The sequence below is a fragment of the Cydia amplana genome, chromosome 1 (genome assembly GCF_948474715.1).
Source record: "Cydia amplana chromosome 1, ilCydAmpl1.1, whole genome shotgun sequence".
Lineage (NCBI taxonomy): Eukaryota > Metazoa > Arthropoda > Insecta > Lepidoptera > Tortricidae > Cydia > Cydia amplana.
In genome coordinates, this window is record NC_086069.1 from 13,137,972 (window position 1) to 13,162,472 (window position 24,501).

General features: G+C 40.3%; 1 protein-coding gene across 1 annotated transcript; it reads left to right on the forward strand.

The window, feature by feature from the left end:
* The first annotated feature begins 217 nt into the window (after positions 1–217).
* LOC134648330 (EH domain-containing protein 1) lies at positions 218–23,579 on the forward strand. Its single transcript, XM_063502840.1, has 3 exons — positions 218–1,577; positions 21,628–21,798; positions 23,307–23,579. Exons 1-3 carry the CDS (start codon positions 353–355, stop codon positions 23,507–23,509), a joined length of 1,599 nt encoding a protein of 532 aa, XP_063358910.1. The 5' UTR covers positions 218–352; the 3' UTR covers positions 23,510–23,579.
* Positions 23,580–24,501: the final 922 nt, after the last annotated feature.

A 24,501-nucleotide genomic window follows, 5' to 3' on the forward strand; every position in this document is an offset into this window, starting at 1 on the left:
TTCGTGTTGTTCGAGTGTTAGTTAAAACTGCTTTAAGGACTTTGAGGTATCAAAGTATTTCTCTAATAGTAGTTCTAAATAATGTAATGATTATTTTTCTTCATGTTATTTGCTACAATGATAGTTAGAAGCAGATTTACTTCTAATTTTCACATAATTAGTAAAGTTACTTAATTTGGCAATTACCATACCACGACTTGGCAACATCGATGAAGTCACGTCACACACGTCATTCGTTTCATTTTCGTGCAGGAGGATGATCGTGGTGGTCTCGTTGGAGTAGCGCTGTAAAATAGTGTTGTGAGTGAATTGTGTTTAAGTGTTTCACCTCAGCTGAACTGAAAGTACCACCATGTTTAGCTGGTTAAAGAAGGAGGGTGAAAAAACGGAGAGCATCGACACTGTCGTCGAGGGGCTCAAAAAAATCTACAAACAGAAGTTGCTGCCACTCGAGCAGCATTACCAGTTCCATGACTTTCACTCGCCACAGCTGGAGGAGCCGGACTTCGATGCCAAACCCATGATACTGCTCGTGGGACAATACTCGACCGGCAAGACGACATTCATCAAGTACCTGCTGGAGCGAGAGTTCCCTGGCATTCGCATCGGGCCCGAGCCCACCACGGACCGCTTCATCGCCGTCATGTTCGACGAGAAAGAGGGCGTGATCCCCGGCAACGCGCTCGTCGTCGACCCCAAGAAACAGTTCCGACCACTCAGCAAGTTCGGAAACGCCTTCCTTAACCGCTTCCAGTGCTCGACGGTAGCGTCACCGGTATTGCGCGGCATCTCCATTGTGGATACTCCTGGTATCCTGTCAGGCGAGAAACAGCGTGTGGACCGAGGATACGACTTCACTGGCGTGTTGGAGTGGTTTGCGGAACGTGTAGATCGCATCATCCTCTTGTTCGACGCGCATAAGCTGGATATCTCTGACGAGTTCCGGCGCAGCATAGAAGCGCTGCGCGGCCACGACGATAAGATTCGCATTGTGTTGAACAAAGCAGACATGATTGATCACCAGCAACTAATGCGCGTATATGGCGCGCTCATGTGGTCGCTCGGCAAGGTGCTACAGACGCCAGAGGTGGCGCGAGTCTACATAGGCTCCTTCTGGGACCAGCCTCTGCGCTATGATGTTAACCGCCGCCTCTTTGAGGACGAGGAACAGGACCTCTTCAGAGACATGCAATCCCTCCCCCGAAATGCTGCATTACGAAAACTTAATGATTTAATCAAAAGGGCGCGCCTCGCGAAAGTTCACGCATACATAGTCAGTGAGCTAAGAAAAGAAATGCCCTCAATGTTTGGTAAAGATGGCAAAAAGAAGGAACTCATTAAAAATTTGGGACAAGTGTATGACAGGATCCAGCGTGAACAACAGATTTCTCCCGGGGACTTTCCAGATATTAAGAAGATGCAGGAAACTCTAGCCAATCACGACTTCACAAAGTTCCACCCCCTCAAGCCCAAGCTACTTGAAGTTGTTGATCACATGCTGGCCAATGACATCGCCCGCCTTATGGATATGATTCCACAAGAAGACACCAATGTTGTCTCCGAGCCATTCATCAAAGGTCAGTATTTTTATATTATTATAGATTTTTTATATACAAAAATGACGTTTTTTGCGGTTTCCTTGATAGAGGCTGGTAAATGTGGGAAATAATTGGATATCATCTTCCTCGCGTTGTCCCGGCATTTTGCCACGGCTCATGGGAGCCTGGGGTCCGCTTGGCAACTAATCCCAGGAATTGGCATAGGCACTAGTTTTTACGAAAGCGACTGCCATCTGACCTTCCAACCCAGAGGGTAAACTAAGCCTTATTGGGATTAGTCCGGTTTCCTCACGATGTTTTCCTTCACCGAAAAGCGACTGGTAAATATCAAATGATATTTCGTACGTAAGTTCCGAAAAACTCATTGGTACGAGCCGGGGTTTGAACCCGCGACCTCCGGATTGCAAGTCGCACGCTCTTACCGCTAGGCCACCAGCGCTTTACCCCTGAGCGCACCAGGAAATAATTGGATATATAGTACTTAAATATGATTTTAAATGTGAATTTTCCCTGGATTTTTGGAAGATATGTTCCAAGAAATTTTGGACTGATGGATCAAAATTGCAATGTAAAAGTAATTAGATTGTTGACACTTGGCAGCTATTCTATTTATCTGTCCTATTTAGTCACCTGTTGTATTTAATTTTTGGTATTCATTTCTGTTTTGATCATTAGCTAATCCATGTTATGTTACGAGTTTTAGATTTTTCTATACTGCATGCGCCAAGTTGTATGTGTACAAGCACAGAATAAATAATAGTACTAAGTACAGAAGACTCACTCTCTAACAAAACGCGTCTGTTACGATCAGCACAGATATGGCCGCTAGGTGGCGACAGCGCCACACGCGGCTTATGGCTTTCCCCAAAATTGGGGCGGAACGGATGTACTTTTAGCTACCTGTAGCAAAGTGACGAAATCGCAGAGTGAGCCACGCCTGGTACAAGTTACAAGCTTGTCATTGTCAAGTTAAACATCGTAAATTGTTTCCAACTGCATAGTTCACCCCATCAGCAACTCTTGGGATCAAACCGGCTAACTATAATTTTTCATACTACTTGAAGTCTTGAACCATTATCGTTTAATTACTTAACGCCATTGAGCAATCCATATTTCAAACAACAGATAATGTATGTAATTTCTGATGTTTCCATGCAAGGAGTGGCACTTATCGTCACGTTCTCAAGGCTACGTGCGCGAGTGTGCATATCTATATCATTCTTACACATGGCGATACAACTACGGTGAAGTGATGCCGTGAGCACTTAGATGCCTGTTAAATTTATCTCAGATATTGACCTGAATTTGCTATCTGATAAGGATATAAGTGTTAGCTTAAAAAAAACTGTCTCCATCATCAGATCAGCTCGATGGTACCATAATATAGCGGTGTACATAATGTAATATATGTACCTATGCAAATTTTGAGCTCAATGGGAAATCGGGAAGTGGGTCAAATTTAGCTTCCAAGAAATTTCAAATTTAGCATACTAACAGGGCAAGTTCAATAAAAGCTTGTAGTGGTAATTAATGCAGCGATTTCGTACGCTACGATTTGTCTCTGACCCGCACCAGGTGGACCTGGCAGTGGACTGCGGCGCACGTCAAAGCTACACACGTCGCTGCTCGCAACGACGCTTTACAAAATTTAAACAATAATCGTCCACACAGAACTACCTACCATTCATTTTGAACAGCTTCAGGCTGGCTTACTGCTCGACAATATTTGATTTTAAGTAGCTAGTGACAGGCGGGGAAAGTAGCGACCCAAGTACGCCCGCGTAGACACGTCCTGGTTATGATTGCATCGTATTAACTTACGACTAGCCTGACTTATCCATTCAATCATTTTTATAGTCGATGGCGAGCTAACTCTAGTATAACGTGATCTCTAATATCGTAAAAACCATGCGTAATCTTGGATCGCACACTTGCTAGTTAATTGGAGGCAATGTGTTCTTTAAGCGTTGTAAATGTAACAGCCTGATTCACAGCCGGTTAACTACCGATAGAGCAGCCCAATAATTAAAGTATTGCCGCTTACCGATGTTGTAACACTACTTGCACGCGATGCATTTTACTTTAACCACTCAGAGTCAACTAGACTATTTACGAGTCGATATCGTGTCGTGTCCTTGCAAAGCAGGCCACTCAGGCCAGTACACCCGTGAGAGAATTTAGTATTACCTACTCTAATAGTTTAAGAGCCATATTGCCATTACAAAATGTGAAAAAAAATAATCACAGTTTCTCAATTGTCATGACATTATTATGAATGCATATTAATTTCTTCGTTATGTGCAGTTGTACCTACTTCATGAACGTAACGTGCACAAATTGTTTCACAATACGAGTACTTACAAGTACCATTCTTAACCGCCAACTCGATGAATAATAAACAGTCTTATCGACAAACTGTAGGCACCTCCAAATGTCAGTCAGCTTTTGGTCGTAATTTCAACGCGTCCTCTGTAGGTGTGTGTTGTGTACGTAATTAATTGCTACCATAACCTTATGTACTTTTCCTTGTATTTGTCGCTATTCTTTTTTGTATTCAACTATGTAGTTAAATTATAAAGACAATTTAATTCCTATTAGTACTCATTCCAACACTTCAGAAGTTCAAATTCTCGTGATAGTATTGACTCATAGTAAAATAGAATTAATAAGTGTAGCTACTTAGTCTCGTAAGTTTCGTGCTTCGGACAATCTAATTTCTTGTTAGCTTTCTAAGATGGTGATCAGCTGCATAATATAATTATGTTTCATGCTTTGGCGGTCATGTGTTCACCAACTAAATTTTATAGATGTCGTAGATGCCATACGTGCTTGGTCCTTTCTAAATAAAACCGATATCCTTTTTAGGCACAAACTGAATCTTGTTTCTATTGATTCGTAACACGTAAGTGTAGACAGTTAAAATTTTCATTGCCACAAACCTGCATGTGATAAAAAGTAGATATAGAAAAATGACTTTCAAAAATCGATTCACGATCGCATAACGAAAGTAATGGAGAAACCTAAAAATATACATACACACTCAACAATCAAACATTGCACAATATAACAGTGCTACCGACTTAGTCATCATAAGTAAGTATCATAAATGGATCTGAAAGGCACTAAGTGCTTCAGCAGTTGATATCCTAATTGGGGGGAACTTTCTACTGCTGGTCATTCATTAGAAGGCAAACCGTGTTGCCTCGCGTCGCGTGTGGCTTTCCTCAAAAACTCGCCTGCCTGAGCCTGACCATCCTAGCTGCTTTCCGGGGCCATTGCCGGATATCATGATTCACTTTCTAGATATACAATGTTAATTGAAACTTGCCATCAAGGTCTTATAATTATCATATGAGAATTAAATCACGCGCTCATAAACAAATTAGGAAACAAAAAGTGACAGCCGCAACAATAAAGACTGTAGTAGTTAAGAGTTTCCAGTGTTTTCTGTACCCATAATTATAACAACAAATTTCCCTTAAAGTAATTAGCATATTCTCGCTCCTTGGTTTCATCAACACTTAATTGTTTCTTCCCACCTAATGACTTCGTTCACCTGTTGCAATATATCCGCGCCTTTTACTCGTAACTGTCGCGCCGTCCTTTTCGTGCCAAAAGCGTTGCCTCATAATTTCGTACAAATTAACGGCATTTTGTTTTGCTAAATGTGTTGGTCGCGCGCGTGGTGCATGTCAAAATTCGACCTCCTTTTGTTCTCAGTGCCCCGTCAACTTGCTTGTCTCTCGTTGCGTCACGTAATTAACGTTTCCAACTATTCTAGTCATCTTTTCGAAATTGAGGAGTTTTGAAAAGGTTCATTGACTTGAAACTTGAAAGGGTTCTTGACCTTTCGTATCGACAATTGTGCACGCTTTGGCGATCTGTGACTGCTTGGACATGTTAGTTAGCTGGCAGCTGGCCGTACTTCCACATTCTAAAATCTAAACTAAGTACGGACATAATTCAACATTTTTAGCAAAGCTGTGGTAAAGTCGCGAATCTGATTTCCTGTTCAATATAAAGATAGCAGTGGCCTAATGCTCTGATGCTCTACCTACTATGTTAATGTGGCCGTTACATTTGTTTATTCAATGACCTAATGATACTTAAGTATTTTCGCTACATTACGAATTAATGAATCTTACGTAAAGCATAATCTGTAAATTACGTAAGTTATATCTACGTAGTAAAAGCAAATATCACATGTATCATAATCTCTGCGTGTATGTATCAAAATGTGTCGCAGGATTACCGCTATCACAGTCTTAGTCCGCTATCACCTATACTTGATAACTACTTCGTTTCATCTAGCAAAACGTTTCTGATCGTTTCAAACGCAGAAATCTATTATTAGCAATAGCGCTAACAGACACGGAACCAAATCAAGCGATCACTGCGCTACGAGTATGCAGGTCCTTCACATCAAGTGATAATTACCAATAACCTGTTAAGGAATTACCTATTTAACAGTTTGCGTCACCGTTTCACGTGAACGCTGAATTTGTAGATAGTTAGGTTAGGTACTTGATAGTGAGGCGGGCGGCGCACCTATTAGCTGTCGCGCGACCTTGCCCATTGTGCGCTGAACGGTGATTCTCCATTATATCACAACGCAGCCTTCGGATTACAGATGCGACAATTGTTTATCGATGTCTGGTTTTAGAGAACACCAAACACTGTTTTTAGTCGTAAGCATCACGGTTAAGGCCAATCAACTTTATTTGTAGATTCACAAAACTTGTCTCCACTGTAAGCATCTTCCTTCCTAGTGTAACTTGCTCTATTCTTGCTGTACTCGTATTAAGCTTAGCAGAAATGGAGTGCAAACTAATACTATACCTACAGCCTAGTCAATTCTATTCTATAGGTAATACCATCATACCATGGTATGAATTAACCATGCAGAAATCATGGTATCTAATATGTAGGACATATCGCAGTAACTATAAAATTAACGTATTAATCATAACTATCATAAGTGTTGCGGCTATTAGCTATGGTTGCTAGCTATCTCTAATTCTCTTTGAACGCGCTATCTATAAACGTTCAACTTGTTTTTCCATGTTCCACGGAACTCTTGTTGGCCTTCTGTGTTTTTCTTGGTATCTACCTATATAAGTTGCCTTGCCTATTAGTACTTATTGGATATGTCATCATTCGTCATCTCTGCGCTGAATCATGTCTAATATCTATCCACTCGGATCTTTCCTTCAGTTCATTGTTTTCATATCGTTCACATTCCTTAGCATACGGAGTTGGCTTTCGGTTGTCGTAAATATTCGCTTTTCACTGAAACAATTGTCATAATGGCAACCGCACCGTTTTTATCGCCGTCGATATAATTCGCTTGTTGGTATTATTATTAAATACATAAGTAGACGTGCTAACGAGGTGAATGTATTCAATTGGCAGCGGTTTCTCCCAGTGTATAATAGGTGCTGTATCCGTCATTGCGTATTATTTTTATGCCTTTAGATACTAGTACAATATAAATGTTATTTAACTCTACTTGAGGCCGTTAAGTGGCAATTAATACTCGTAATTATGAAATTAGCAATATCGTCATTAAGGGAAAGTTGACTAAGGTAGGAATCAAAAATGTTTTACATATATTGCACCTCAAACAGAAATGGGCGGATTACGAATGTTACGATTTAAGAAAGAACATTCCCATTCTCACGTTTAGCACGGGATCCAATTTCATCTGTAAATTACCTAATGATCTAATGAGAACTATAATATATGACGGATGCATGAGCGATGGCGGGTGGGCGTAGTACCTCGATGTATTATTTTACAGTTAAAATAGTATGTTTCAGAATAATCCCTTCAGGTATAAGCCTTCAGGAACGTGGCGAATTAGGCACGTGGTTAGCTAACGTCCGATCTCTAGCTCGGTCCGATCAATTCTGCCCGCGGAGCGTCACCGCTCCCGCCTCCAAGTCAAGTTGCAAACCTGCCAGTCTACCAACCAAAACAACAAAAATGCCACCCCTCGTACCTACCTTCACCCAAGTTAAACTACTTGACGTTCCAAAGCCTTCTACCTATCATCTAAGTTCAACAATACCCCAAAAGATGGCGTTACTCTCTACGCAACTATTATTCCGTTACAACCAAGTATCACGTAGCCAAACATTGAACTGTAATGCTGCAATACGTCCTTCTGGAGTCACGCCGCGACATATATGTCATGCAACCTCAAGTATAGGATGATGCTGACGATTGTAGACGTGCACCACATAAGCTCTTTTGCATCTACTTGCCAATTACGGCTCTGCATAAATATGCTTTACCAAATAGCTATTAGGCGCACGCGCCAGTTAATCCGGAAGCGCAATTCGGGCCACTGGCGACTCGTTAGCTTGGACATGCTTGCTGTCTGTCAAATTTTTGTTCTAACTGACAGGCCGATACCGCGTTTTAGTAGCCAAGGGCCACATAGTAGTTAACGAAGTTGACGCGGGCCGCACATTGTTAATATTTATGACTTTATCAGACATTGTCGTTTGTCAATATTACATAAAAAATAGCCAGGAAGGCTCGCGGGCCGCAAGTGACAGGTTCAGCGGCCCGTGGGCCGCGGGTTGCCGAACGCTGCTTTCAAGGATATGTACGGCTTGACTTAGGTAGATAATGAAGTAATCCATTTGTTTAAAGTACCCAGGTAATGTAGTGTTCAACCAAAGCCATTAAGGAAATTCAACCACAGTATATTAACTTAATTCGGGTACATGCAATTACTTGCAATGCAATAAACACTCGATCGATAGCGCAGTCCTCTGCGTGACCCCATAACACCTGCATCGGTACTCAGTGTATCACTAACTGTTAACGAGTCGGAAAAAAATTACAATGTTCTTGGCCATGGCACCGTGCACGATGGCAGCGCCGCCTAGCGTTCGCAACGTGGTCGGCGCTGTCAAATAGCGAGCGCAACAAAATAAAGATTATTCCTTAAAAATATTTACTATAATGTACTTAACAATGTGCGGAATCTATTCATATTTAATGTTAAATACACCTGGTTTTTGCTGGGTTTTGGTTTTTGTTAAAGTGAAAACAGTAAGAATTATCTGTGTATTTAATATTATTCGGTCAATTTCCTTCGTTGTTGTTTCAATGAAAAAACGCATGTTTCACTATGTTTTGATGACTCACTTAGTGATCCTCTTCCTGGGGATACGTACGATGCTTGCAATTATAAAAACTTTGACCTTTTTCACAGGTTTTGATCAACACATTTTATGTTAAAAATGTATGTTCTCCCGCTTAATAGGCACAATGTCTGTTGTGACACTTGTGTGACTTGTGACAGACGACAGATAACCCTACATGCCAAAAGTGTGCTTTTGATGGGCTTTCAATAACTAATATTACAATCACTTAATGTTGGTACACTGTATTAGCCATACTATTTTATTAACATACAAGAAAAACTCTGTGTTGACATAGACTAGATAAAATGTTTAGCCATTACGTTGTTAAGCCTGGAATAGTACTATATGGTATAAAAGGCTAATATCTAGCTTGGCGTTGAAAATATATAAAATTTACTATTACTGTTTCGTCCAGTATTATTGCAGTTTACCACACAATATCTACCGTGACCCATTTTTATCGTAAGTATGATTATAAAGCTAAAATAACTGAGAAGTATGGGAATTGGCAGAAACACGAAACACCAATCTTGTCATTATTGGCCACATCAAGCGCTGCGATCGTTTCGGCTTCCCCAACCACCCGCTTTGCACGGAGCGAATACGAGTTGTTTTCTCAACCCTTATCCTTTGTAAGATAAATATATAACACATAAGTAATACTAAACAACTTTTGCTATGGGGCTAGCCATGAAAGCGCGAAAATAATTTTGGGTCTCCCATAGAACACGTCAACATCTATTCAGCCAAAATATATGAAATGAAGCAGCTACATGTTCACCTCGCAAAATATGACTAAGGGTTGACAAAACTCACTGTAATTAAAAGCAACCCGTCTCAGAAAAAGTTACAAATTGTTACTGGAATGAATATGTAGTTTTTAACGATACTGTACCTGTACTGAGCACAACTTTGGGAACAAATCAAATTACTCAATCTATTTCAGTCTACTGAGTTTCTCTCTGTTTCACCTGAGTCGCACAAGACGTACCCCTTTTGACTAGGGCTACAGCATAAATACCTTCTTAAATAAATTCATCCTACGTTATTCCATCATTATGTACGTTCTAGTACAACGTAGGATGTAGGAACTACCTACGTATGTAGTTTATCCTCAACTGTACCGTGTTTTCCCGTTGCGTGTGTCAACAGCTCAACACAAGCAACCAAAACTTTGAAAACAACTTTTTAAGGCATGTATGACTGTATATGGTCTATCATATAAATTTTCTTTACTTTTATTACATCGGAAATTCTAATCTTGTATCAAAAGCCTAAAAACTATCGATTTGATTTGATAAACTTTTTAACTGATTTTGTTACTTACACTAGCAATGTTCAAATCATAATCATATTAGTATAAGTATAATACAATGTGAGTATTAAAGCTTTATTTTTTTGGATTTTCTAGATAATAAGTAGTTCTGACTCATATCACAATCCAATAATGTGATTCACGTGAACGTGTAAAAGTCCAACAATAAATTGCGTTAATCATATCAATTCGCCTCATCCGTTTCGTCGAGTGCCTTGGCCCTGTTCTTTGAAAATTGTTAATTTTATCGAATGTTATCGATCGGATGGTGGCTTATCTGCGCTGTCGTGTTGTAGGTATTGTTCGCGCGAGGCGTCCAACTCGCTGTGAGTGTCAAGGAAAATTAAGCCAAAATGTTTTCATTTGCAAAATATCTGCACAATCATACGGATATGATAATTGTGATTGTGTTATTTCTCGATTCCCGTAAGCTGGATATCTAAATGTCGTCTTCATATCCTTCCTATTATGTCATTACAATGAAACAATTACCTATGTTGGAAACTATTTCGCGTAACGTAATGTGAATGTCAAGGCTCCATAATGCAGGGTGCTACTGGTTCCGCCCTGCTAATGGGAGCGCAACGGGCACTTTCGCCGCACTGTGCGCGCACGCCGATGCCTCTGATAGTCTATTGTACAAGTGTATTAACACGCCGGAACAACATGCTTTTGTTATTATTGAATGGGATAATTTGTGACATCTATTAGGCTGACTGACATGACAATCAAATTGTGTTTGATGACACATCCAATTCTTGGTACTGTCTGTACAGTCAGCCTAATAGATGTCATTCGCATAGTGTTTAAATTTCGGCCCGAATTTGTTTCGCCTATTAAGCTATTTGTATAAGTATTGTCTGCTTTCAATGGCGCAACTCTATAGCTATCTCTTTGTTCTTATTCTTACTCTTAAGCGTTTTCAATTCGTTCGTCGTACGTCGTACTATGCTACGTACAATAAAACTTGCAACGTGGCTTGGCTGGGGCGATAATTATCACATGTTTAATGCATACGGTTTAGTGGGCAGAGAAGGGTGACTAATGCCTGTAGAGGCCTGGGACTGCTCTTAATGTCACCAGTATATCAATCCACTAGCTGGATCATATAATATTTACTTGTAATTGTAGCGTGAAAAAAGGTCTTTGACCGCCTTGCATGCACGGCACATATTTTACAGCGTAGGTACCTACAGCGTGTAGGTTCATTCATGTACAACACAGTACAGTGCGCAGTTAAAGTCGTACACAGTTCTCTCTCGACCATAAACACAAAATTTCTTAAGTGTCATATCACGACAAGTTACTTTAGGACATATTGCAAAGAAATTGCAAAGTTGCAAAGTTATACCTACAAAGTTGCGTTATTTGTTAAAAATCGTATCCACGAGTGAAACTCGTTACGCCATGCGATGAAATAACAATGAAATCCATTCTAGATCGTCTGATACAAAAATTATTCTGGTATCGGATCGATCGGTGCAGTGTCGCAAACCATTGCAGCGCAGCGCTTCCTGCGCCGTCGCCCGTGACGGCGGTCGTGCGGCCACGGCCTCATCACGCCACTCTGACAGTGTATTTTCACTCCCTCCTAGCTATTAAAAGCTCTGTTAATCCAATATAGCTGTGAATTAGAAAACTGTGACAGTTATGAGTCCTCGGAAAGCGCGCTTATAGTGATTTCGCGGACTTGCATCCGTTCACCAAATTCCGAGTTTCCGAGGTGCATACCTGCATACTAGCATTCTAGAATCTAGATCGTCTGATACAAAAATAATTCTGGTATCGGATCGATCGGTGCAGTGTCGCAAACCATTGCAGCGCAGCGCTTCCTGCGCCGTCGCCCGCGCCCGTGACGGCGGTCGCGCGGCTGCGGCCTCATCATGCCACTTTGACAGTGTATTTTCACTCCCTTCTCGCTATTAAAAGCTCTGTTACTTAATCCAATTTAGCTGTGAATTAGAAAACTTTGACAGTTATGAGTCCTCGGAGAGCGCGCTTATAGTGGTTTCGCGTACTTGCATCCGTTCACCAAATTCCGAGTTTCCGAGGTGCATACCTGCATACCGACAATTTGTAAAACTGTTGCGGCGTTTAGCAAATGCCAGGTGAGGTGACACATGAGTTGTTATGACAGGGTATCAAACGAAAAACGTACATTCCTAAAATAGATAACTTGAAAGGATAATTTTATTATTGCTTTTGAACCATTACTTTAATTAAGCGAGATGGCCGATATCACTAATTTGTTGCTCACGTAGACTGTTCGATTTCGGCAACAACAACAACGTACGCGTGTGTAGTTGTGTACGCTGAACGTCTTCGCCCTCAACGACCGCATTACTCTGCTACCTATCAAAAACAAGGAAGTAAAATTGGCGATTGGATTGGCTTTACTCATTGGCGTTTCTCGCCGGCGGATACTCGACGATTCCCAAGACGCCCACTAAATGAGGAACTATTACCACTATGCGATCAATAGACGCTCCAATTCCACTGCTGCAATATAATCGCTCGATTTCGGTCGATTAGTTAATTGTGGGCGGCATTGTTCCCGCGTCCGCTGTGACATCATGCGCGTGCGCTGCTATTGTGCTGCTTTGTGGCCAGTGTGGCCACCCTCGGAACTGAATCTCGATTGTTCTTTCCCTTTGTCGCGAGAAGAAGTTGCTCCTTTGAATCTCAATTGCTCGGTAACCTACCTAGATGTTCACACAGTCGATCGGCGTCTCTTATGTTTATATTGAAGAAACGAAAAATTGTTATTGAACGGCGTAATATTAGTTCGCAATTTTTTGTACTTTTGTTTATACCTACCTACTTTAAATTGAATTCAATACAGTGTTTTTGTGAGTTCAGGAGACCAACCTTCACTTTTTTTAGTAGTCATTACACGGACGAAGTTCCGACTATATTAATTCATTGCCACTGCGTCAGACATGATTGGTACAGCAGAGATTGAGAGCCAACGGGTTGGATGGTGCAAGTCACATGATTTATGCACGTAATGATGAGCATGGCTGCTGTTGAACCAGCTCTTGATAGCGCGGCGCATATTATTTCTTTAGAATGGACGTGCTCGCATGGTGGTCCGGTCCGGATGCGTCACGCATATTAACAAGAGCCTACTTTTCCTATTTTTATAATTATCAAATACTTACACCACAAATAATTATAGACATTTTATTTCACACATTATGCTCAATTAAGAAATATGCTTACTATATAGCCTATAACATATCTTACATGGCTTAAACCTTTTTTTTTGTATTTTGTTCTACTCTCTTTGGCTATAAGTACAAGTACATACATTAGCATATTTGGCTTTGTTGATGTTCCAATTCCGTTGATTACTTTATAAATGTGAGGGACGAGCAGGCCTTTTATCACTTTCTAAGTTATGCAGTATTCTTTTTCATCGTGATATCTAAAGTTTTCTATTCGCCGTAAAATGAAATAGCTAAACGTTATCTCTATGTTAGCACTAGTTATCAGCGATATTCGTAATATTAGTATGCTCACATGATGTCATCCCCAATGCTTTGGCAAACAATATACTCGTGGGTTCGTTCGGAATGGTCCTGTCCTCCACATAACATAACGGTGCCATTGTATCGATGGTGTATGATAATGCGCGCGACGTGCGCCCGCGCGCGTGATTGTATGCAAGTCGACACCGCTCGCATTTATTTTCACCTTTCTGTAAACAAACAATCAATCGATGTAGGTACTCGTAGTTTATTGGCAAACAAAGAATTTGTAGTAATTATCTGGTCTGGTCTGGTTACCCCTATAGTTTTACAAGTATCTTTTTCGCATTAATAATGATATTAATTTTACCTTGAGTTGACCTTTTTCACCAATTCATAGTAAAGTAGGTAACATGAACGGCCTAACTTCGTTCAATTATTTCATATTGACCTTATTTAAGCGCGCCCCACTGTTACAGCTTTTTTCTACTACCGTACTTTTATTTGTAATTTAAAGAGTCTTGCACACACCTTTAAAACCCTACCTTACAGTTGTCAAGACAACTCTTTAGTCTATTCCCTAAAAAAGCATTTGTGCACACACGTAGTATCTTTTTGGCACTTTTAGGTTAGGATACTTCGATGACCACTTAAATAATATTGAATGAAATACATTGTTGCCAACCCTATATTAAATGTCATCTCTGACATATAAGTGAACCATAGTCATGTTTTTTTTTATTTGATTCAGTCTTCTTCCGCCCGTACCCTCCATTTATGCTACTTCTTGAATGAAAAATATTTGTTAAATTTACAATTTTATTTCAAAGTAAGTGGAGTTTATTCGGCTTCGCCTCAAATTTAGTCTTACTGGTTATGAAGCTTTTTTGCCCGAAAGCTGCATTTTGAGAGGAAAGCAAGCCGCTTTGCACGATGATAGTGGAGGCTCAATAAAACGATTTTTTTCGAAGAACCGGTAATTTCGTCCCTTAGGAGCCGAGGTGAAGCGAGGTCTGTTATAAACAGAAAAAAAATCCTACAAATTTTACGGATCATCCGATTTCGTTAAATTTGGTATCAATTGTAAGAAAATGACTTTCTTTATCGTAAAAAAAATTAAAACAAAATATGTCAATACAAAAATAATGTATAAAAAATTGAAAACTTATTTTTTCCTTTTACACTTTATTTTTGCAAATAGTGTGTTCCATATAGAAAAAAGTCTACAAAAAGCACTAAATGATAAAATCAAACATATTTCTTATCGTATATTGAAAACCGCATCAAAATCGGTTAAGCCGTTTATGAGATTCAAGTTTTCAAATTTGGCTAAGTTTTATTTACATGGCGATTTTTAGTACTGTCATATTCTTGAGTTGGGACTATTATTGGGCTTCTGTTAATGACCAAGTTTATGTGCTGTAGGTTGTTAGGATAAGCAAGGATACACATGTTGAAGTGTTTGTGTTTTGATGCCAGTGGAAGATGGCCCTTCGTGGACCAGAAGGTCTTCCAGGCGTTTTCGATGCGTCGATCGATTTCCTTGGACTGCATATTATCGAATGATTCTATCTGGCCCATGCAGGTGTATTCGTCAACAAAATTGTATATCCTGCCCATCTACCGTGACCATACGTTTCACTTCATTGACCATTAACTGGGTTTTTGTCCTGTTCATTTCGAATCCGACTTCAAGACTTGCTGGTCTAAGGTCTAACATTTTCTCTAAATGAGGTGCAGTGTGGGAAAACAAGACTATGCCGTCGGAAGAACGCAGGTTTTTTAACCTTATTTCGCCGACGTCAATGCCCATTGTTTCCCATTTAGCCACCAGCTTCTGGACGATTTCCTGTAGGCAAGAGGTAAACAGCTTTGGAGATAGTGGGTCGATCATCCTGTTCGACTCCTTTTTGGATGCAGAATTAGGGCCGGGAACTTGCAGTACTTTTGCGGTAGATGGTTCCGATGAGCTTGTGCCTATAACGCTGCTCGCGTTGCTTCGCTGTGTGGCTAACGACGTGTCTTACACTAAATATGCGCCGGACCTGGGGTCGCCCCTTTTTTCACGTAGGCATCATTGTCCTAACTTATTGATAGTTTTTTTTGCCTCAGCACACTAAGAGCCGCTTGTCTCTACGGCTACTGGTACAGTCGACGTCAAAAATATGTTTACAATTTTCGCCTTATTACAAAGGCATAAGGTACAAAAGTGTAAACATATCTTTGACGTCGACTGTACCTATGTACAAATTCGTAGGCAGGCTCCAAATTAGAATATTTCGCTCGTTTAAGTTTTGCTGTATTTTCGGCGGCTGCTCCGACGCGCCCTGTGGTAGGTGTGAAGGGGCAAGTGTGCTTACACACGTCGCATCCCAAACGGGGCTGCGTTTTCAGCAGTGTCAAACAATCTGGCCTTTTTCCGTCAGCCCTATTTAGGCCCTGAGACTCCAACACGTCCAGCGTCCAGTAGCATTCTGAAGTACCTCCTGCCTTTATACCTAAGTAAGCTTATTTGGTTCCCTAGAAACCATTTTATTAAATTGTATTATGCACATGCAGAGCACAGAACGGTTTTTTACAGTACTTAAAGAACAAACTTGTAACTAACCTTCCCTCAACTCAAGCTGCACTTCACAAACATACGTTGCGTGCAGCGTACCATGTGAGCTAAGTACGAATGAAGGCGAATAGACCTTTTCAGGGTTCCGTACTCAAAGGGTAAAAACGGGACCCTATTACTAAGACTCCGCTGTCTGTCTGTCCGTCTGTCCGTCCGTCTGTCCAAACGGAACAGAACTGGTAAACATCCGACTGTATCTCACGAACCGTGATAGCTAGACAGTTGAAATTTTCACAGATGATGTATTTCTGTTGCCGCTATAACAACAAATACTAAAAATAGAATAAAATAAATATTTAAGTGGGGCTCCCATACAACAAACGTAATTTTTTTGCCGTTTTTTGCGTAATGGTACGGAACCTTTCGTGCGCGAGTCCGACTCGCACTTGTCCAGTTTTTTGTGAATATATACACATATTTTAAAAATAGATAAAGTAAATACCCACAAAATACTTAAAATGTACTATGATTTACATGCTTCTTGGTCTATAAAATAAATAAATAATACTAAGCCAACTTCTGAAACATGGATCTCATAAACTGCTTAACCGATTTTGATGCAGTTTTCAGTATATGATGAAAAATGTGTTTAATTTTATGGTACAGTACTTTTTTCTAAACATTATTCAATGTGGAAGACACTATTTGCACAAATAAACCTTAAAAGGAAAAAATAGGTTTTCTATCTTTTCACACTATTTTTCTTTAATAATATTTTGTTTTTATTTTTTTTATAATTAAGAATGTAATTTTCTTTCAATTGACACCCAATTTAATGAAATTGGATGATCCGTGAAACTTGCAGGATTTTTTTTCTGTTTTTAACAGACCTCGCTTCACCTCGGCCTCTAAGGGACGAAATTACGGGTTCCTCGAAAAAAAATGTTTTAATGGGCCTCCACTATCATCGTGCAAAGCGGCTTGCTTTCCTCCAAAAGTGCAGCTTTTTTTTCATAACAAGCATGACTAATTGTTACTCACGCCACTCCCCTTTTTTGACCTCTCTTAAACAACGGTTGCATAAAATACTATTTTTCGCAGAACGAAATATCATTACTGAATCGACTAGAAAACAATCATTTTATTTAGTTATCTTTTGAAACTGCCAGCGTGTTGCCGGCTGGCAAAAGATAACTTATCACGGCGGCGTATTGTTGACTCTGTATTGGTCAGAAGTTTGTTTTTGGAAGTTTGCATAGCACATTCTAAAAAGTAATCTAAACCATGTTCATATTAAAAAACTGCTATACATATATCGACTAACGGTGGGTGAATAAATATTTAAGTGGAAGGAAGGTGTGATGTCGTTATGAATGCATTCAATTCTCAGAGTATCAGGAAGCGGTCAGCAGGCGCGGCTACTACGGGGCGCCGATGCATGGTCGGTGGGCGGCGGACGCGCATCCTCCTTACGCCGAGGATACAGGTATCCTGTCCGTCGCCTGACCTTCCCTGTGTCGTCCGACGACGCTAACTGCTCCGTCTGCGTCAGCTAACATGTTCTTCTTACCTTACCCTCACGGTGCAGGCTTCCCACAGCTCGCTCGATCTCTCCATTGTTGGTCGACAAACTACGTATTGTTGATTCAGCTTCGCGTGCCGTGCTGTCGCTGTCGTGTGCGAGTATGTAATCATAAATCGATTTGTCCGCCATCCGTCACTAAATGTTCTGCTTCCTTCACTTTCACCGGGCTCCATCGTGTAACTAGATTACTTGATTATTATGTCATCGCTTGGGGTTTCAAACTGTTTGGCGCTTTTGTCTTTGTATTGACCATAAACCCGATAACGAGCTGTATTTATGTTTCACACAGTGATTGCGGCTATTTTTTATTTTAATCGTTTAGTATTGACCTATTGAGTTGTGAGTCTATGGTGACTTTGATCAATGATTTGTTTACTCTGTGCTATCATGTGATAGTCATCTGCCTCGTAAAACTATGTCAGTGGGTACTAATTAACCGTTATCAGGGTATAAACTATTTACATGACATCATTTGGCTAACCTAGATCCCAGTTTACGCAACCCTTAGTCTAGACTAGACATTATTATTTCACTAATTCCATTACCGCCTGTGTAACGATAGGAAGTTTTTGTCTCGTTTTGAGTAGAGATGAATCATTGATAAGGTTGGATAGAAGCGTTTTACAGCAGAGCGTATTATACTTAAAGTTAGTCATATAATATTATATTTATCTAATACTTGTTTTAAGCAAATTTAAATAAATAGTTAACAAAAAGCAAAATCTCCTTAGTTGTTCAGTTGTACATTGCAACTTTACGTTCCGGCGGCATAGGCTTAAGTCGGCAATAAGGTTAGTGCAACTCCATACTGGACCGGCCTGCATGGGCACAACATTGCCTATGCCCATGCTTAGTTATATGTTGTGTACAACATCCATCATAATGAGTAAATTAATGTACTTTGTAAAGTACATTAATTTACTCATTATGATGGAATCCCTGACGCAAACGCTTTGCATTGCGACACGTAACGCGTAATATATTTTTTCTGGGAAACTTAAATAATGGCTGTGTCCGTACATAAGTAGGTATATTAGCAAATCAAATGAGAGGCTTATATATGACTAATCTTGATACCTGTGGTGGGTGCCTGCATGTGTGCCCCGGTGTGTGTTTGTTTGTCGTCTGTGGGCGATGCAATCCACAACAACACCAATTTGCTCAATTCTCCGTCCGCATGATTTATTACACCAGTACGAAGGTTGACTATTAAACAGTGATATTTATTTAGTGAACGTCACAGGCTATTTGATGCACTTGGTGGCTACTGGCTAGCAAGATTCAATTGGCCTTTTTAATCGCAGTTGAAGTTTTGCCCTACATCATATAATATCCTTGACTTAGTTTTGATTACGAGTAAGAAAATAGATTAAAAAACTATTAGTCATAGAACAATACTTGCAATCATGAAATAAAAAGTGCCGATAAAAAGATATCGTAGTTAGGGAGGCGAGGTAGCTAAATGGCGTAATTCAACGGCGCCGTCAAGACCTATCAAAATCGAAAGATAAAATAATTTCGAAAAGAAAAGCTCGTATGGCAAAAACCATTTTAGCGGTGGGTTTGGCGTGTACGGTTTTTCAAAAATGTTAAAAAAAACAGTTACTTGGGCATTCTCGAGCGCGTCAGATATTCATACTACGTATGCCCCGAGTGCCTCTGATAACAACGGTATACTAATCTGCCGGTTTGCGTGGTGGGGGTAGGCATATAAAGTAGTCAAAAATGCAAAAAAAAAAAATTTACTCGAGCGCGTCAGATTTTCGGAAGGGGTGTTAAGTAGGCCCCAAAGAAGCTTCTTTTAAAAAAACTGTCGATTTCGGCGTGACGATAAGTTACGATGAATTTTTGAAAATGCAAAAAAAAAAAAGGTTTTTGAAATACTCGAGCGCGTCAGATTTTCATAGGGGAGGTTTATCTCGATATCCTGAAAGCATATTTTTTTAATCTGACAAAAATGTTGGTGGGTTCTCTTAATCTGACCGAAAAAGGTTTATTGGTTCAAAAAATTCCGTGGCCGCGCTTTTTATTTGGACAAAAATGTAAAGAGACCTTTTTTGTGTAAATTAAAATTACCTTTTTTGTTTATTTAAACTTTTTTTTTGTAAAATGTATCGTTCGCGACTTATATGCCGCAACGCGTTCTTAGGAAGACGAAATGGCTCCTCCACACTTCCGGTCATGCGGAAACCGGCAGATTTTGTATTTTTAGTAAGTTTTAGATTATATTCTTCAAAATAAAATTAAAAAAAATCGCGCTTGAGAATGCCGGATTAACGTTTTTTTTTACAAGTTCGCGACCCTATAACTCGGCGGCGTCAAGGACTTATCGTCAGATTAGTTAAATTTAGTCTTTAAACACTAAAATCAACCCTCAATATCTTAATCTGACGCGCTCGAGTATTTCAGACCATCCATTTTTTTTTACTAATCTGATCGTCTATCCTAGGCGCGCGTCACTACATATAGAGCTAAATACTTTACAAGGTTGTTCTATTAGGTCTAAGGTATCTCTCATATCTTAAACTGCCACGCTCGAGTATTGCCGAAAATTCCCCTATTCGCCTCCCTAACTATCGTATCCGTCTGGGGAGGGAGGAGAGGGGTCATGAATGGGCGGCCTTGCGCTCGAACCGAGATAATGCCCATACGATTGCTCGGACTCACTCAGCTGCCCAGGGTTGCTGCTCTCGATTCTTACAATTGAAAGTCGTGATTAGCTGATTCCTTATAAACTAACTGTGCTATTTTTTTAAAGATCTCTTATTTTTTAGGGTCCGTACCTCAAAAGGAAAAAACGGAACCCTTATAGGATCACTCGTGCGTCTGTCTGTCCTACTACTGGGTTTAACAGTTTGAAAAAAATACACAAAATAGTTCTTTACCTATAGATGACAAGAAAACCTATTAGAAATGTACAGTCAAGCGTGAGTCTCGGACTTGACCGGTTTTTAAAGCATTTTTTTTTGTCTAAATATAACCAATTGAACAGATATCGAAGAGCGACAATCCTGTCAGTAGTGAAAGCACTAGCTGCACCCGGTTCCGTGCCAATTAGAGGCTATGAATGGCTTCGGTATCCATCTAACTGTACTATAGGTAGTCTGTTAACTTTGTCAATGGAGTCTCCATTGACAGAGCTTCTTTGTGTATTACTGAACATAATTCACATTATTAATAGCATAATAGACATTTATCTGTACTTTCTTTACATAACTTAGGGCATCAAAGTGAGTTGATGGTCCACAAATTATTAATGCCAGTACGTTTAAGAGTCCCGCATATTGTTACTCATAAGTAACCGTTGAATTGGGATTTAGTCTCATTTCACTGCCTGCGTTGCCTGACTCACTGCCTGCCACACGTCTTCAGATTACTTCGTGAACCCCAATTTATATGCTAAAATATATACGTGATATTAGGTACCTACTTAGAACCTGACGCATGTGGTACTTAATATGCTAGTAGCTAGTTAGCGCCGGTGCAATAATTTTCGCACGACGATGCGGTCACGTTGTTTATGGGTTAGCAGACGCTTCCGTTGTATTATTTGCAGCTTGTTATAATAACAATATATGTGTTGACTGTTGATCTGGCATTGGTGCTGAAACGTGCCTGCAGGTGCACGAGGAAGTAACGCGGACTTTGTTAACTTTCACGGTGTTCCACTTGTTTTATTAACAACCGGTTCTTTTGAAAACATTCTGAAGTATCTGTTTAAGTTTAATAAAAATGAATTAGGTACATAACTACGGCTTCATAAACAAATGAAGTTTATATATAAATTATGTTACTCACTTTAACATTCCTTAAATGTCAAGGCGTCTTCATTAATTCCTGCTGGTGTTTTCATTAATTTTAGAAGCTGATGTTCAAATAACATACACACTTACATAATTATACTTTAAGTAGAAGTCTTACAACAGGCATACTGTTATAGAATATTGTAGGTATATAATTTTCATTGTCACATTTCAGGCGGCGCGTTTGAGGGCGTAGAAGACCAGGTGTCACCGTTCGGCTACGGGCGCGGCGAGGGTGTCGACGCGGGCCACGGCGACCCCGAATGGATATGCAGCCGCGAGAAACCACGCTACGATGAAATGTTCCGAGGACTCAATCCCATTGACGGCAAGGTCACAGGCGCTGGTACGTCTCACACACTCACAGGGGTTAGAGCACACGATGCCTTACAGGCGTTGCTCTCCTCCACGCACAATTGCTCTCTGCTCACAGAACTCTGCATGACGCTTTCCAATAACACTAACCAACACTCCAATCAGGAGTTCCATAGATTAGCAGGCGCCTTAACTGTGGCCACGCACAACTGTAACTTAATCGCGCATTACTTAGTGAACGATGACTCTAGTAGCGATAGGCTCTCTTCAGCCGTCTCCATCCACAGTTTACCGTCCAACCGAGTTAGTGTAGATAGGACTTCCACGTACATCCCCAGTAGACCAGAGTCCCCAGTCACAGATAAAATAGCAACTAGCGATAGCTCCGAAGATGACTCGAGCGTTGAAGCTCCACTTTACAATCTAGATTTACCAGAAGAAAAATCTAATTTCTTTCGACCAGTTCTTCACTCAGTCAAGTTTATATTTTTGTTGCTGCTGAATATAGTAACAATAACGATAACAGCGGAGGTTGTTTTTTTGTCCGTGGCTTACGTGCTGACTGGGGAGCCATATTTAGAGTTTGTGGTGGAGAGAACACCCGAGTCGTGGCTGGACAAGTCCAAGGCGCTGGCGTTCGGGCCTGAGACGGAGCTGGTGCGGATAGCTTCACTGCACCAGCTGTTCACTCGCTCTAATTTAGTTAAACTTCTGAAGCGACTTTCAAGCTGCGTTGACGCCTCTGGCTCTTAACTAGTCAGATGAAGTCCTTAGTTTTCATGACAAACAATTGACATTTGTTACTAAATTTATAAGTACCTATAATGTGTTGATTTATTATGGTTGTTAGGTTTGTAATGTCTATTATAAATTATGTATTTCGTAGGTGGATAATAATAATATGGCTGATTAAGGCTGCCAATTAAATAATCCAATATATTTGGGTTTACAAACCGAACATTTTAGAATGGCGTCAGTGGGAACGTACGTGGAAATCTACCACTTATCCATTATTAGCTTAAACTTAGGTATTCGCTTTTATTTATTTGTAATATCAATAAGTCTAAGTCTATAAATTGAATAATCAGAGTTATGAATGCTTAAAATGCATGTCGTAATAACCTTAGATAAGGATCTTTTCGTATTATCGAAAGTTCAAAATATTTCACAAATGCATAGCCTATTTATCTTTACCCAAACTTCCATATCCAAAGCTTGTATTTATATGATTTAGTATTATGGATTTCTTGCTTATTTGAAATAATAATCCATTTGGTTCCGATTAAACCAGAAATTCGACAATCATTTTGAATTGTTTAAAATCGCATAAATTTGTATGAATCGCAAACATCAATTTTAATTACAGGTGGATTCATAAGCGATTGATCTGTATTAACTTATCAAAATGTTCATATACTTCGACGGCAGCTTTTCTGATTTAATCTGTACCTATCTAAACGTAGCAATTTTATCAATAAAGCTTTATAGTGTAAGTAAGATGATAGCAAGTTGCTAAGCTGTCTGGCGGTTTGTCTCCAGCGGCCAAGACGGAGATGGTGAAGTCGAAGCTGCCCAACTCGGTGCTGGGCAAGATATGGAAGCTGGCCGACATCGACAAGGACGGGTTCCTCGACGACGAGGAGTTCGCCCTCGCCATGCACCTCATCCAGGTGAAGATCGACGGGCACGACCTGCCCGCGGACCTGCCGCCGCATCTAGTGCCGCCCTCCAAGCGGAACTGAGACGTCAAGGGATTGGTAAAGTTACGCTCCATCGACAGCGACGAAGGCGAATATATCTACCCATTTATCCTGTAGAGCAGTGGTTCCTAACCTGGGGGTAATTACCCCCGTGGGGGTAAAACTGGTATTTTACGGGGGTAATAAGCTAACCTAATATAACAATACAACAAACGTACACGTTTAAATTTTTTATTACCATTGGAGGAGGGGTAAAATCAGGTTCCCTAGTTAGTCATAGGGGTGACTGGACTGAAAAGGTTAGGAACCACTGCTGTAGAGTTACTCCCTGAACCTCCTGACGGATATTCAACGGTCCTGTGGCAGTTCTAGAGAGTATTTAAATAGAAATTAGCACGTGGCGTCCCGCGAAAGTTGACGAATTTCTAATATTTAATTGCCTTCGTCATTGTCGTTTGGAATCTTGTGATTAATCGAATTTATCCGATGATGCAATCCAAACCGACCGTTGGCGGAAAGAGGCTACATGTATCCTAATGTAATTAAAGATTTCAGTAAAGGAATGCTCATTATGTAAGCTTTACAATTTTATATTCTTCCGCTAACGGGTGCTCCGGTTAACTGCGTCAATCGGTCTATTCGATTTCCATGCAGTGATTTTCGTGCATAATAATAAAACCTATTTAATACACCGCGAATGATTGTTTATCTGTGAATTGTTGTTAAAACAGATTATATTTTTTGTGCGTTGAAAATACGTATGATGAAATATAGTATGTTTAGTTATTGACGTGACGAGCTAATGCTCGTGTGTGATCGTTGTTGTGAGGGACTCGTCTGTATAGCTGCGGCCGCGCACAGACTGCGTCACGCACCCACACCTCCCTGTGTCCTACCACTCGCTTGAAGTGTGACTGTCTGCAGCTTTCCTTACCCTTGTTCTGTGGCAGAGAGCGGCGTGGCTATTCCACCTGTGTGTGTACTCTAATACAAACTGCATTAAGCATATCGTAGGAGTCTATTGAGATGGATGT

Excerpts from the sequence above, each read along its gene's own strand:
- LOC134648330 (XM_063502840.1), top strand. The coding sequence starts at position 353 with ATGTTTAGCTGGTTAAAGAAGGAGGGTGAAAAAACGGAGAGCATCGAC. Across the intron at positions 1,578-21,627 it reads CTCCGAGCCATTCATCAAAG|GCGGCGCGTTTGAGGGCGTA; the intron begins GTCAGTATTTTT and ends GTCACATTTCAG. Across the intron at positions 21,799-23,306 it reads CGGCAAGGTCACAGGCGCTG|CGGCCAAGACGGAGATGGTG; the intron begins GTACGTCTCACA and ends GTTTGTCTCCAG.